Source organism: Oryza glaberrima, chromosome 8, assembly GCF_000147395.1.
Source record: "Oryza glaberrima chromosome 8, OglaRS2, whole genome shotgun sequence".
NCBI classification, from domain to species: domain Eukaryota; kingdom Viridiplantae; phylum Streptophyta; class Magnoliopsida; order Poales; family Poaceae; genus Oryza; species Oryza glaberrima.
This window is the reverse complement of record NC_068333.1, coordinates 17356413-17370173: the sequence shown is the minus strand read 5'-3', so window position 1 is coordinate 17370173 and position 13761 is coordinate 17356413. Positions and strand designations below refer to the sequence as shown.

At 43.6% G+C, this 13761-nt stretch overlaps 3 protein-coding genes across 3 annotated transcripts; 2 read left to right on the top strand and 1 right to left on the bottom strand.

The window, feature by feature from the left end:
* The first annotated feature begins 2988 nt into the window (after window positions 1-2988).
* LOC127782985 (uncharacterized) lies at window positions 2989-4320 on the top strand. The gene has a single exon (XM_052310280.1). It carries the CDS (start codon window positions 2989-2991, stop codon window positions 4150-4152), a length of 1164 nt encoding a protein of 387 aa, XP_052166240.1. The 3' UTR covers window positions 4153-4320.
* A 2201-nt stretch (window positions 4321-6521) lies between these two features.
* LOC127782690 (uncharacterized) lies at window positions 6522-7952 on the bottom strand. Its single transcript, XM_052309957.1, has one exon. The coding sequence runs from the start codon at window positions 7902-7904 to the stop codon at window positions 6768-6770; it is 1137 nt and encodes a 378-aa protein (XP_052165917.1). The 5' UTR covers window positions 7905-7952; the 3' UTR covers window positions 6522-6767.
* A 552-nt stretch (window positions 7953-8504) lies between these two features.
* Window positions 8505-13488, top strand: LOC127782524 (uncharacterized). Its single transcript, XM_052309770.1, has 9 exons — window positions 8505-8808; window positions 9354-9558; window positions 9936-10131; window positions 10305-10475; window positions 10563-10679; window positions 11097-11294; window positions 12279-12338; window positions 12427-12525; window positions 12923-13488. Exons 2-9 carry the CDS (start codon window positions 9410-9412, stop codon window positions 13079-13081), a joined length of 1149 nt encoding a protein of 382 aa, XP_052165730.1. The 5' UTR covers window positions 8505-8808; window positions 9354-9409; the 3' UTR covers window positions 13082-13488.
* Window positions 13489-13761: the final 273 nt, after the last annotated feature.

Genomic DNA, 13761 nt, shown 5'->3' with positions numbered 1-13761 from the left:
AATACAGAGACTTAGTCTCTGGATCCAAACACCACATAAGACAAGAACACTGAGCACATGCAAGAGTGCCATGTCTAATATCAGGAGCTAAGCAGCTGTCGAATTAGCAGAAGCTATTAAGAAGCTGTAGAATTAGCGGCAGCTGATTAGACAAGAATAATGAACACATGTAGAGTGCCAGGCCATGTCATAATAAGAGAATTCTATGCAGAAGAGGGATCATGGTTAGGTGGTTAACAAATGGTTTTCTCTGCTTATATACTACCTCCATCATTTTAGGTTATAAGACGTTTTAACTTTGTCAAAGTTAAACTGCTTTAAATTTGACTAAGTTTCTAGAAAAAATAATAACATTTTTAGCCAAAGACAAATTTATTATGAAAATATACTCAATTATTGATTAATGAAACTAATTTGATATTATAAATATTATTATATTTGTCTATAAACTTAGTTAAATTTAAAGTAGTTTGACTTTGACCAGTCATAGTCGTCTTATAACCCGAAACGAAGGGAGTATATCTTTATCTTTATCTCTATCTCTACTACTTATCTATAACTACTTAAAAAATACGTAAGATCTCCATAGTTTTTTTTATCCGTCGATGTCTGGCTTCGATTCCTATTCATCGTTGATCCGCGTGATACAATGTCCAGACGCGCGACGCCGCTGCACTACGCAAAATCTGAACGTACGTGGTTGGAGCCTTAGAGGGACTCACAAACCAGGGATCGGAAAAAAGATGACGGAACACTGTATCGGGTATCATGCATGTATTTGGATGGATCTCTTTCAAGCGATGGAAATTGAATTGGTCACGCTTTTTTATAGTTAAAAGAAGTAAAAAAAACAATCACATGCCTCCTTTTGCTCGCTGACATTATTGGCCCATAAAAAACTACCCCCACAAATTTGTATTGTTGCAAGAAGAAACATGTTATCACCAATAAATTGAATCGTGCTTCCTACGCAACGCGTGATGGTTCTCAATTTGTCATACGCCGCAGGACACCTAACCACATCACTTTCCTTTTTTTATTCATTGTACGATTTTCTTCTGATTTTTAGTTTTTTTATCAAGATAAAGCAATTCTGCTATTGGAGTGCAGTGAGCATGATCCAATAGCTAGCAAAAAAAAAATTCTTCTACTATGGCTACTCTTTACAATATTTGTTTGCCAATATCAATTGCTAAAAAAATACCCATGCATTGCAACCGACTCTAATAATAGTACATGACAAAAATAAATATTTATTATCGTTTCAAGTTTTAGTATGTAATACATAATTTTATTTTAAGTGGTTTTGATAGTTTTTTTTTTAATAATCATCCATATTAGTGGATTTAGAGCAACAAATAATTATGTCTTGTGATCGAGCGTCATCCTTGTGTTGCACTGGAAATATTCGATTTTACTATAAGGACATCGATTAGGTGGCCTTATGCTCCTCCCACACACTCACTATTGCTTTTGGCTTCACCCAGTACAACGTACGAGTTTTCTGCTAGTATATATATTTTCATCAAAATATAGTAATGCAAGAACTTGTTATAAAGATTTTAAATTATAACAAATACATATGTAAATAAACAATAAATTGGATGGATATTTTAAGAGGAAAAAATATTTAAAGTTTGGTTAAAAATGGAAACAAGAAGCGGGGGAGAGAGGGTGAGAATTGCAAACGAATGTATGCATGTGCAAGTAGATATAGTGTCTGTTTGGGAAGTTTAAAATTCGGAGAAGCAGTTGGTTGGTAGCCAGCTTTTAATAATTTGGAAAAGTTGAGTTTTCCAGCTTTTGGCTTCTGAATTCTATAACTACAACTTCTCATAATCTAAACCAAAAGCTAGACTTTTTGAGGAGCTTCCGATTCTGGAATAAGCTGTAGCAGTTAGAGCAGGTACAATAGTAGACTATAAGCCAGCTATAGACACATTTCAAGAAGATAAAAGAGGAGAGAGAAAAGCAGCGGGTTACAGATTTATAGCCAGCTACAGCACGGACTCTAAAATACATGTGTGTATGACAGGTTGGACCAAATATTAATTGTGTAGTATATATTTATAGGTAATTATTATATGAATTGGCTATTAAGTTAACTATAGATATTTTTTTACTGTGTAATTTTAAAAAAACTATAGATAATTTACAGCCAACAGTTAGCTATACTATTAGCTCTCTAAACATGCTCATAGGGTTGCGTGGTTGGGTGCTGCTTCTTTGCAGCCATGCACTTTTTCACGTGTCAACCTAACAGGCAGAGAGAGCATCCGATTTTTATGAAAAATATCCAGAGTTCGATTTGTAGTTTTGTGCTAGAAGTTTTTTTTTTTAGGTCTTTTGTGCTGGAAGTTTATTTCAGGAAGAAATCTACGAAACCGACGATCTGACTTGTTTTGAACTTATTGTACAGCTGTAGTCAAAGTAAAACAACACGTTAATTCTCATGAATAATCCCCATCATTTTTCTCCTCAAATTGAGGTGGTGTTTAGATCAGGGACTTAATTTTAGTCTTTATTTTTAGACACTAATTTAGAGTATTAAATATATACTACTTACAAAACTAATTACATAAATAAAAGCTATTTCGTGAGACAAATTTTTTAAACCTAATTAATTCTAATTTATTGTAGCATCACATAGGCTAATCATGGATTAATTAGGCTCAGTAGATTCGTCTCGTAAATTAGTCCAAGATTATGGATGAGTTTTATTAATAGTCTACGTTTAATATTTATAATTAGTGTCTAAACATTCGATGTGATAGGGATTTAAAAGTTTTAGTCCCGTAACAGGGTCTCAGTCAAGTTCATGGCTTGACCGCGGCAGTATCTTAACGTTTCTCTTTGATCACACCAGCAAATTAAATTTCACGGAAATGGCCACAATGCGACGTGCCATGCCTCTCAGCTGACACTCTCTCCAGTTGTCTTCTAATAAATCCAGACCGTTAAATATTCTTCATCATAAGTTACTCGGCAATGTACACAACCAAGCCGCTCTCGGCGTTCGCGGGCCACCCGGAGGCCGCGTCGCGGCCGCCGGCGGCGGCGGCGGCGGAGGGCGGCTGCTCCGGCTACCTCGCCGTGAAGAGCGACGAGGAGGGCACCGACGAGACGCGGTGCTGGGGCTTGCGCAGCCAGCCGCGCGTGCGCGGGCTCCCGTTCCCGCAGAACCGCGTCGTCACGGTCAGCGACCCGGCGCTCGGCGAGTACGCCGACGCCTACGCGGACGCCGTCGTGTTCGTGCCCGTCCCCGGCGCGCCGCCCTCCTCGAACCGGTACTACGCCGTCCTCGCCGCGGGCAAGCACCGCGGCCTCGTGCGCGCGTGCTCCAGGGAGGACGACGCGGCGACGCACTGCTTCTGCCGGTGCGTCCGCGACGCGAAGCCCCGGCCGTTCGACCCCGCCGACGTGTACCAGCAGATGGAGATCGTGCCGAACAGGGGCGGGTTCACGGCGAGGTCCGTCGCCGCCGACGGCCTCCCCTACTTCCTCTACCGGAGCAAGCGCTGGCTGGCGTACGCGTCCAGGCCCAAGCACTTCGACCTCGCCGAGGCGCTTGGCCTCAACGACCCGCTCCGCTCGCGCTCACTGACCACCCAGCCGCCGGCGACGGCGACGGCGACGGCGGCGACGGCGGTGGCCGTCGGGAGGTGGTACACCCCGTTCTTCTACATCAAAGAGGACGGCGTCCCACTCAAGGCGCAGATGGACCGGTCCACGTTCTACGAGATCGTCCTGGAGCAACGCTGGGAGGAGGCCATGGGCGGCGAGGCGAGCAAGAGGGTGCTCGTCGGCGGGAGCGTCGAGGGGAAACAAGAGGCGGTGGGGGCGGCGGCGAGCGCGCGGACCGGCGGAGGCAGCGGCGACGGGTACGTGTGGTTCAGCTCGGCGACGACGACGTGGCCCACGGGGCAGAGGGTGGGCGTGCACGCGAGCCTGTGGGAGAAGATGGTGTGGGAGGAGCAGAGAGGCGGGTGGGTCAGCGACGAGGAAGTTGACGGCGGCGGCGTCAGGAAGAGGGTGGCCGGCGGTGGCGGCGCCGGCAGCAGGTCGGTGCTGGTGGAGAGGTTCGCGGTGAAGAGGCTGGACGGCAGCGTGGTGGTGGCGTTTGACTTTTCCCACGTCAACAAGATCAACTAGACAACTACTAGGACCAGTACTAGCGGAGACCTTTCAATTGCAACTATAGATCAGTACGAGACCTTTCGATCGCTTGTATTTGTGTAGTTGTATAGTTGTACGGATTTGAGTTTTTTTTTCTTTTTCAAGGATTGTATATGATTATGTTGTATGCATGCGTGTATAACCTTAGATATTGTTCTTTACTACGGTTAGTTAGTTAGTTAATTAATTACTGATAATGATGAGTAATACATCCAATTTTAAAATGTAAGGCGACACATTTTAAGATTTACATTTACGTAATTTGACCAATAGTTGAAAAGAGAGAGTTAAATTTTGATGTATTACATATTGATTAATCCTTGTCCTTTATTTATCTTTTTAAATTTTTAAATTTTTTTATAACCATTTAGATGATATACACTAAACGGGTGGACATCTATCCAGGTGATTAGAACAGTTTCCCCATTCAAGTGCTTACTACATAATTTGCGCATACATAGTACAGAGTACATACCAAGGCGAAAGCTCAAAGCAAGGTGATTGACAAACAATAACAAATGTAGGATCGAATCACAGGAACTAACCCAACCAGAGAGGGGTGAATGGTTGGTATACCCAAAAACCAAAAACTTTTAGCGGAAATAAAAGTTACCCTCAAATTCGATGTAGATCGGACTAACCGAGGTTGATCAACTGGTCTGACCGCGCTCGTGCCGCCGGTCTGACCAGTGTTGATCACTCGGTCCAACCGCCTGAAGATCGTCTGCCGCGCCTGAAGTTGCTGCCGGTCTGACCGCCTCTCCTCCATCGGTCTGACCGCCGCCTTCCGCCGGTCTGACTGCCGGTATGTCGCCGGTTAGACCGCCGAAACCCGATGAAACACAAATCGAAGAGCTCTCAAAGTAGATGACAAGTTTATTGCTTCTCTCTGTGCCTACAAAGTGCACCAACAGCACTCCTTACAAAAATCTCGACTAAACTAGAAACCCTAATTAAACTAGCAACTCGCGATACAAAAAGCGATACATAAAAGACTCACGCTCCCCCTCTATTTATACATGAGGTAGGCAGCCTAAAGATACGAACCAAACTCATACTAAAAGTATTAAACACCTTAGAAAGCCCTTTAGGACAAAAAAAACAAACTTAACATAACCAATCGTACCAAATTTGAACTCCTTCCAAATTTAACTCCGTATCCCATACGCACACAATACCTCCATTGTAGGGGAGGTCTAGTATACGAACGTTCGGGAGGCAGGGATCTCACGAATGTTCCGAATGCCGTACCCATCTTTTCTTCATCATCACTAATTACATATCTAATTACGTGCTTAATCATGATTAGTAAATGACTAACGAGCCAGTAGTTTGTTTCTTCAATTAAAATACCAATGCCGTGCATGTTGTTACGAGGTTTGTTTGGATTGGACATTTTTTAGAAAAATATCCGGTGATGATCATTTTTTTTTATTTCTATTGAATTGATACACTAAACTTTATAATTATAGATATATAAATATCATATAAAGTTTATATAGGTAAAGTTTACATATAGAAACTTTACATAAATAAAGTCTACGTATAGAAACTTTACATACATAAAGTCTACACATAAAAACACTACATACATAAAGTCTATATGTATGTAAAAAAGTTTTCATGAAACAATTCGTATAAAAAAATTTCTGTTCAAGAAATAATCAAAAAAACTACTGAAAAAATAATTCTGAAAAAGAAAAACGGAAGCAGAAAAATAGAAAAAGATACGTGAAGGATCACGTGAAAAGAGGAGAACCGAAGAATGGATATCGCTTCCCTGGCCCTCCCCGCGTCTTTGTCCCGAGTCCCGACACATTCGCGAGATTGGTTGTGGGCGAACGTTCGCCCACTGGACTTCTCGTCCATCGTATGCCATATGGAATCTCCATCAATCACTCACGTGCATCAACTCTAGCCTTAGTATCTTGTATGATATTTGACCACCACGGACATCGTCTTATCACCAAGCCGACTCCCGATCCATCACCACAAATACTCTCCCGAGGCATCGAGTCAACTACACATGAAATAAACAAAGAAACTATATTCCGAGACCAAGCTATCTCCAACTTGTCTCATTGTTAGCAAACAACAGTATTACATACGTATAGTATCCATCTAGAAGCCATAACCATGAAACAATCACGGATATCCAAACAAACAACTCGAAACCGAAACTGACACAGTGTGGCCGGTCAGACCACGGGCCGGCCGGTCTGACCGCTACAATGAGCCGGTCTGACCGGCAATCACCGCCCGGTCTGACCGCTCCTGACAAAACAGCAAACCCCGTTTATCACCTGAAAATCAATTATCTTCAAAACTAATTCGAGAGTAATCTCTAAATATCAAAACCAATAATCACATATGCCAATTGTTCATCATAGAATAAGAATCAAAACACACCTTGATCTTACAACAAATACACCTCCACTGTCTCACAGAGTTGATAAAAAAAATCATTACAAATCGCAACTTCTTCTTCTTCTTCTTCTTTTTTTATGGTTTTTGTAGGACTTAACCTGAAGATTCGCAACTGTGCATCTGATAGGTATAACCTGACAGTGACAGAGTGACACGCCTACAATTTACACCTGCTTCTCCCTGACCTTGTTGAAGTGCACAAAGTCGACGGCGACCGCGACGCTGCCGTCCATCCGCTTCACGACGAACCTCTCCACCAGCACCGACCCGCCGCCGGCCACCTCGCCGGCGTCCTCGTGCTCGTCGACCCACCCTCCCCTGTACTCCTCCCACCTCATCCTCTCCCACAGGCTCGCGCACAAACCCATCCTCTGCCCGCCGCCGCCCGCCGCCGCCGCCGCCCTGAACCACACGTACCCGTCGTCGCCGTGGCGCCCGCCGCCCTCCTGCCTCCCCTCGACGCTCCCGCCGATGAGCACCCTCTTGCTGTCCAGCTTCCCCGCGTAGCCGTCGCCGTGCCCGTGCGCCGCCGCCTCCCACCGCTGCTCGAGCGACACCTCGTAGAACGTGGCGCGGTCCATCTGCTCCGGCGGGGAGACGCCGCTCTCCTTGACGAGGAAGAACGGGGCGTACCACTTCCCGACGGCGGTGGTCGTCGTCGCCGGGAACGCGTCGAGGGCGAGCTGGCGCGACCGGAGCGCGGCGTTCAGCCCCGGCGCCTCGCCGAGGTCGAAGTGCTTGGGCTTGGAGGCGTACACGCGCCAGTACTTCTTGCGGTAGAGGAAGTAGGGGAAGCCGTCGGCGGCGACGGACCTCGCCGTGAACCGGCCGCGCCGCCGCTGCACGATCTCGACCTGCTGGTAGACGTCGGCCGGGTCGAACACCCTCGGCTTGGCGTCGTTGATGCAGCGGCAGAAGCAGAGCGTGGTCATGTCCTCCTCGCGGGAGCACGCCCTGACGAGGCCCTTGTGCTTGCCGGCGGCCACGACGGCGTAGTACCGGTTCGACGCCAGCGGCAGGTCGGGGACGGGGACGAACACGACGGCGTCGGCGTGGGTGGTGCTGCTCTCGCCGTGCTGCTCCGTGTACCGGACGGTCAGCACGCGGTTCTGCGGGAACGGCAGGTCGCGCACGCGCGACCCGCCGCACGTGCCCCAGCAGCACGTCTCGTCGTCGCCGCCGCCGCCGTCGTCCTCGGGGCCCTTCACGACGACGTAGCCGGAGTTCCGGCCATCCGGCGGCGGCTGGGTCGCCGCCTCCGGGTGGCTCTTGAAGAGGGAGAGCGGCTTGGTCGCGTACATTCTTTGGTTTCTCTATATTTCGCAGCCAGTGCACATGTGTAGGAGTAGCTTAGTTTAGTTTGCTTACCACAATGACAGTGAGCACGTACTTATATAGTACTAGCGTATTTGCTACGCACGATGAATGTTGACGAAAATGTTTTCTGATCTTATCAGAATACTCCATGCATGTTACTCCGTAATTTATATATATTTTTTGAGACAAAAACATGGAGACGTGTTGACCAAAGGGTATATTTATTGGTGCAATGGCGTTTTTGTTTGACCAGAAGCAAAAAAGGGGATTTCGTCGAAATTATCATCTTGGCTTGCTGACCAAGAACCGTACGACTTGAGAAGTCAGAGATCACGACGGCATGTGGCCAGGTGTTTCATGGTAGTACAGCACGAATCGGAGTCGACCTGTGTTCGTGACCAGTAACGCGTTGACCCTTTCTTTGTTGAATAGGTGTCATCGAGGGCTCGTTGATGGGCCTTAACTGAAGACGAGTCGAAAATCTCCGCCCCACGCTCGTTGGATGGGCCGGTTTCAAGGCCCATCTAAACAAAGGATTTACCACCAAAACTAGGCCCAAACAGGTCGTGAACGTCACGCGGTCACGCCCCCCTTCTCTCTCTCTCGTCGTCTCGCGTCTCTTCTCTCGCCCGCGACCGCATCTCGCTTCCCGGCGTCGCCGCCCGCCGCCGCCGCCGCGTCAGCGCCGCCTCCTTCCCTCCGCAACGCCCGACCCCCGGATTTCCCACTCTTCGGGTTAGAGCCTCTCTCTCTCTCTCTCCTTCCCGAGGTCCGCAAAACGACGCGTGGTCGCCGCCGCGGCGGTCTCCGACGACCCGAGGCGTCGCTTCGTCCCCGACTCCGGCGGCAGCTGGAGGCCCCGGATATAATTCCTCACCGGATCGTAAGGTATTTCGACTAACCAAGTAGCTTGTCACGATTCTGATAGGCAACAGCGATCAAACCCTGCCTGCCCATGGTGGCAGCAATTTGGGTGGGAGATTGGGTGGAGAGAGAGGGCATCAACCCAATCGCACATTCAGTAGATTGTTTTTTTCATATTAGTCAAATTAAGTCTTAATTGGAAGGTGGTAAAACAACAGTAGGCCTCGAGATCTCTGTGCCACTGTTGAGTCTTCCCCCTCACCGTCGCAGCGCAGCAGCGCCACCAATCCCCACCATTGGCACTGATTTGGCAAGCTCGATTCCAACCGGACCCGTTGATAAAACTTCCCCGCTGCCTTCTTTTCTAGCCATCCGCGATCCGCTGCTGCCTGACTAGCTTGTCATGCGTTAGGCGAGGTCTGCTGTGCTGCCACTTTCGATTCGGTTCACCTTTATCTGGATTCTGTTCTTGTATGTAATGCTATATTCAGATTCAACTCAGCTTAATGTGTAATTTATGTGTTGGGAGCTTCATGGCAATGGTGCTTATGTTTGGAAATCAATGGCAGGTAGACAAGGAGGTTTCTGTGCTGTATTGCGAGGACATCCTTGAGAGCTAATTGGTATGGATAAGAAGAAAGCTGTTGATGACACTGAGCCTGGGCCAGCGCCTTCTCGGCCTGTGGACAGATTTGGTTTCATTAAGCCAGAACAGGGTACCTCTCCTGATGGGATTTCGAAGAGTAAATCCATACATGAACGTGAGCGTGAAAGGTATGTAATGCCTTATTGGTGGTCTCTTTATATATTCCCTGATAATTGTTTGTTTAGATGATTAGCTGGAAACAGTAAATCGTCTAGAGAAGCTGTTTTCAGTTCTCTGCAAGTAAATTAGTTTGTTGCAGTGTGTTGTGGTATGACAACCTCAGTGTCTAGTAGCTGACAGCTTTATGTTTAGTACCTGATGTGTTATGATATATCTGAAATCTTGGCTTATAATGCATACTTGCTCTTCATTATATTATTTTTGTCGCTTTGATATCATGCTATCACTTTTGTAATGCATCTAGTTTACTTTTGTAAAGTGGGTACTGGCTTACTGTGCATTACTTCACTAACCTCACAGCTGACATATTTTTGGGTAACCATAGGGACGGAAGGAGGATAAAAAAATGGAGGAAGATGATAGGTGTTGGTGGTAGTGACTGGAAACATTATGTTAGAAGAAACCCTCATGTGGTTAAAAGAAGAATAAGGAAAGGAATTCCCGATTGCCTTAGAGGACTTGTTTGGCAGTTAATTTCAGGCAGCAGGGACCTTTTGCTAATGAACCCTGGGGTTTATGAGGTACCCATAACAATTGTGAAAGAACTGCTTGCCCTGATTTTTGTTGAATGTTCCCTATTATTTTTTAACTTTCTGTTGTTTTAGTAGTTATTTCTAAATTATCAGGATATTGTCTTAAGAGTCATACATATATTGTCAACATTATTACATTTTCTATACTATTTTTTGGACAGACACTGGTCATATACGAGACATCTGCATCAGAATTGGAAATAATTCGTGACATATCACGTACTTTTCCATCACATATTTTCTTCCAACAGAGACATGGTCCAGGCCAAAGATCCTTGTATAATGTTCTAAAAGCATACTCTGTTTATGATAGGGATGTTGGATACGTGCAGGTTTGTGTTAAAACTGCTGACTAGTTTTAGGATACAAACTTATTCTGTTGAGTAATATGTGTTCTCTTTTGCATAATCATGATGCAGGGAATGGGATTTTTAGCTGGCTTGCTACTTCTTTATATGAGTGAAGAAGATGCATTTTGGTTATTAGTTGCTTTGCTGAAGGGAGCTGTTCATGCGCCAATGGAAGGTTTGTATCAGGTAATGCAATTGAATTCCTTTGGCCACATAATTTCCCTGTGGTTTCAATAAATTATAATGATTCTTTAGAACTCAAACTTCCAACTTCCGATGAAAGAGTGAAAAATAGCTTGAAGATTTTGATTCAGTATATATTGTCCAGTACTTTTGATATGAATGCTTAGTCATACTTACTTCATGCTTATCTCCATTTTCTGCCACTCCACTCTGTTGTTTTCTCCTCAAAACTTGTCTGTTGAACTAATGGACAAAATTTACACTTTATACTCCCGAGTACATGTTTTGTCACTGCTTTAGCATTACTGTCTTCAATTTGAGCAATTGGTGATGGTGCATATACAATTTTTACACTACATGAAAAGCCTGCATATTCTAAAGCTAATACTGAACAAACTACTGTTTATACTCTTGCAACAGGCTGGTTTGCCGCTTGTGCAGCAATATCTGTATCAGTTTGAGAAATTAGTTCTGGAGCAAATGCCACAGTTGGGACAGCATTTTATTGAAGAAATGATAAATCCAAGCATGTATGCAAGTCAATGGTTTATCACTGTTTTCTCGTATTCCTTCCCATTTCATCTAACTGTTAGAGTTTGGGATGTCTTCCTGTATGAGGTCAGAATCTTGCCCGCCATATAATTATTTTCTGTTTACTTTTTATCTGAGGTTATGAGCTAAGATTGACTGATTTTCAAGGCACAATTTATTCTAATACATTATGATTATAGTTTTAGATCCCATGTGATAACATTCTTAACTAACGAATAATAAGCATCTATTACTGATTTACTGTTTTAAAGTTGTACCTAATGAAATTATGTAGCCTAATGGAGGGTGCTATATCCAGTTGATTATTATCAATAGCGGGGTTTGTTTGAGCTTACATCTGATTGACCGACTTGAATGCACCTTAAAAGTAAATTCTCTGATGGGTTGTACGCTGTGCAATTGCAATATACGAACCACAGAAAAAACAGTTTTTAGTAGCTAGTTAACACCTTTAATTGCCCAGTTCCTTGTAGCACTGTTGTCCAATCTGGATTCTCAAATTACTGGTCACTAGTTGGACTGAACATTTTATTAAATATTTTTACTACATATGAAATAAACTCATATATGCATAGAGCATAGTGAGTCAATAGCTGGCTCTTGAGGTGTCTTTGATTTCTCCAATGTGCATAACCAAACGCCAGGAGCAGCTTGCTATCAGGCTGTCTTTCTTTTTCTCCTTTTGTTCAATTTCTGGCGAGATGCAAAGGTGGAGGGAGGAGTTTGGGTTGAAATTTAACTTGGGTTTCACTGGTTTATTGAAGCCAATCTCATAACTATCTGATTGCTGGTCTGGCTGGGCCACATAGCAATGCCATGTACTGTGCACTCTGGAGAAAATCTCATGCTTGTGTTTTCATTTTTATTATATCTTCAAGTCAATTATTATATCTTCAGGCTAAGATAATTTTTTTTATATGAATGGTCATTGTTCTTTCCTATAAGCACATACTTGTAAAGTGCAGTTGAACTCATTTAATTTCCATCTACTGGTCTTCTTCACGCAAGATTAAAAAAAAATACTGATTACTGTGTCATTGTTATCTACAGGGCATTAAGGTTGTATTCCAAGTTGGATTGGCTCTATTGAGATTTTGCCATGATGAATTGGTGAATATTCTCTTTGCCCTTTTTTTTGGCTGCTTTTGTTTTAAGTCTTATTTTTGGAGATGTGCTGAAGTTTGTAACGTGCTGCCAGGTCAAATTGCCTTTCGAGAAACTTCTACATGCTTTCAGAAACTTCCCAGAAGAGGCAACTGATCCTGATGTATTATTGCCAATTGCCTTCACATTCAAGGTGATGAGCTGTTTTTTGTACCAAATGCTACATTATGTCAAACCTTTTGTGAATTCTTCTTGTGTGATGAATTTGTTTGTGCATGTGGCCATGCTCATCATTTTTTCCCTTCCCTCCATATTATGGCAAAACTTAAGGTGTTCGTTTTTTTGTTAGCCTGCTTTTCTCTTCTGTGGTACAGCAATCTATTTGTCGTTTTTGCGTGACTTATGATATAACTTATAAGGAGCAGTCGATGTACAACTTTAGATCTCAACTCTGGCCATTTGATATATATATATATATGAAATATCAACATGTGAATCTAATCTGTTAATTATTGGTAATCTTCTGTAGAACTGATAGGAACTTGCAGTACCAGATAGATAACTGAGGCAATTCCTTACATTATTTACAGGTGTCTAGTCGTCTTGAAGAGCTGGAGAAAGAGTATCAGAAAAAATTAGAAGGATCCAATGCAAGCACAAGTACTAAGCGGTCTCATCCTCTCAAATTGAAAACGATGAGCAGGATTGGTAGCCGTGCCTTAAGCAACTTTACTAATAGTGAAAAATGAGACAAATCTTGTGTTGTATAACGAGTCACACCTTGTTTTATTACACTGTAAAGAATGACAATTATTCGTTCATCTCTCTGTTATATTATTTTTTTTTAAAAAAAAAGAAAGTTCAACCAGTTTCCACAAGCACAAAAGGTGCAGATGCATCGTCAACTTTGTAGTTCTTGATGTTGTTTTTCTCACGCTGAAAAATTGTAAGGCATGCCAAATTGTAAATACTATCTTGGTGAATGAGATGGAATACCTGTTGGTGAATAAGATTTTATTCTGTTTGTATTCGTTTCTATCATTATATGGACAAGGCTCTGAAATACAACGGTGTGATATTCTTACATGTTGGCAATATATGTGAGGATTTGTTCCCTACGAATTGAATTCCTTCTTCCCAGCAATATTAGTGGGGTAGCAGTGGATGATTTTACCGCGTGTGTTTTTTGCTGAATAGATGAATGGTTTGTGATAATTATTTGAGGGTACAAAATGAATGAATTAACTACTATGAAGTTGAAAAGTAGATATAAAACAATATTACAAGAATTTCATAAACATAAAATTTTTGCAAAATTTGCACTGAGCATGTGCATTCATCCGTTAAGAACATGGAGCAGAAAAGAGAAGGGCAGCTTGTGTTACAATATTTTAGTTCTGCGGGTGGGATAGGTGATATCATGCTGTTT

Coding starts and splice junctions, on each gene's coding strand:
- LOC127782985 (XM_052310280.1), top strand. CDS start 2,989: ATGTACACAACCAAGCCGCTCTCGGCGTTCGCGGGCCACCCGGAGGCC.
- LOC127782690 (XM_052309957.1), bottom strand. CDS start 7,904: ATGTACGCGACCAAGCCGCTCTCCCTCTTCAAGAGCCACCCGGAGGCG.
- LOC127782524 (XM_052309770.1), top strand. CDS start 9,410: ATGGATAAGAAGAAAGCTGTTGATGACACTGAGCCTGGGCCAGCGCCT. Junction 12,339..12,426: donor GATTTTGCCATGATGAATTG/GTGAATATTCTC, acceptor ACGTGCTGCCAG/GTCAAATTGCCTTTCGAGAA. Junction 12,526..12,922: donor CAATTGCCTTCACATTCAAG/GTGATGAGCTGT, acceptor CATTATTTACAG/GTGTCTAGTCGTCTTGAAGA.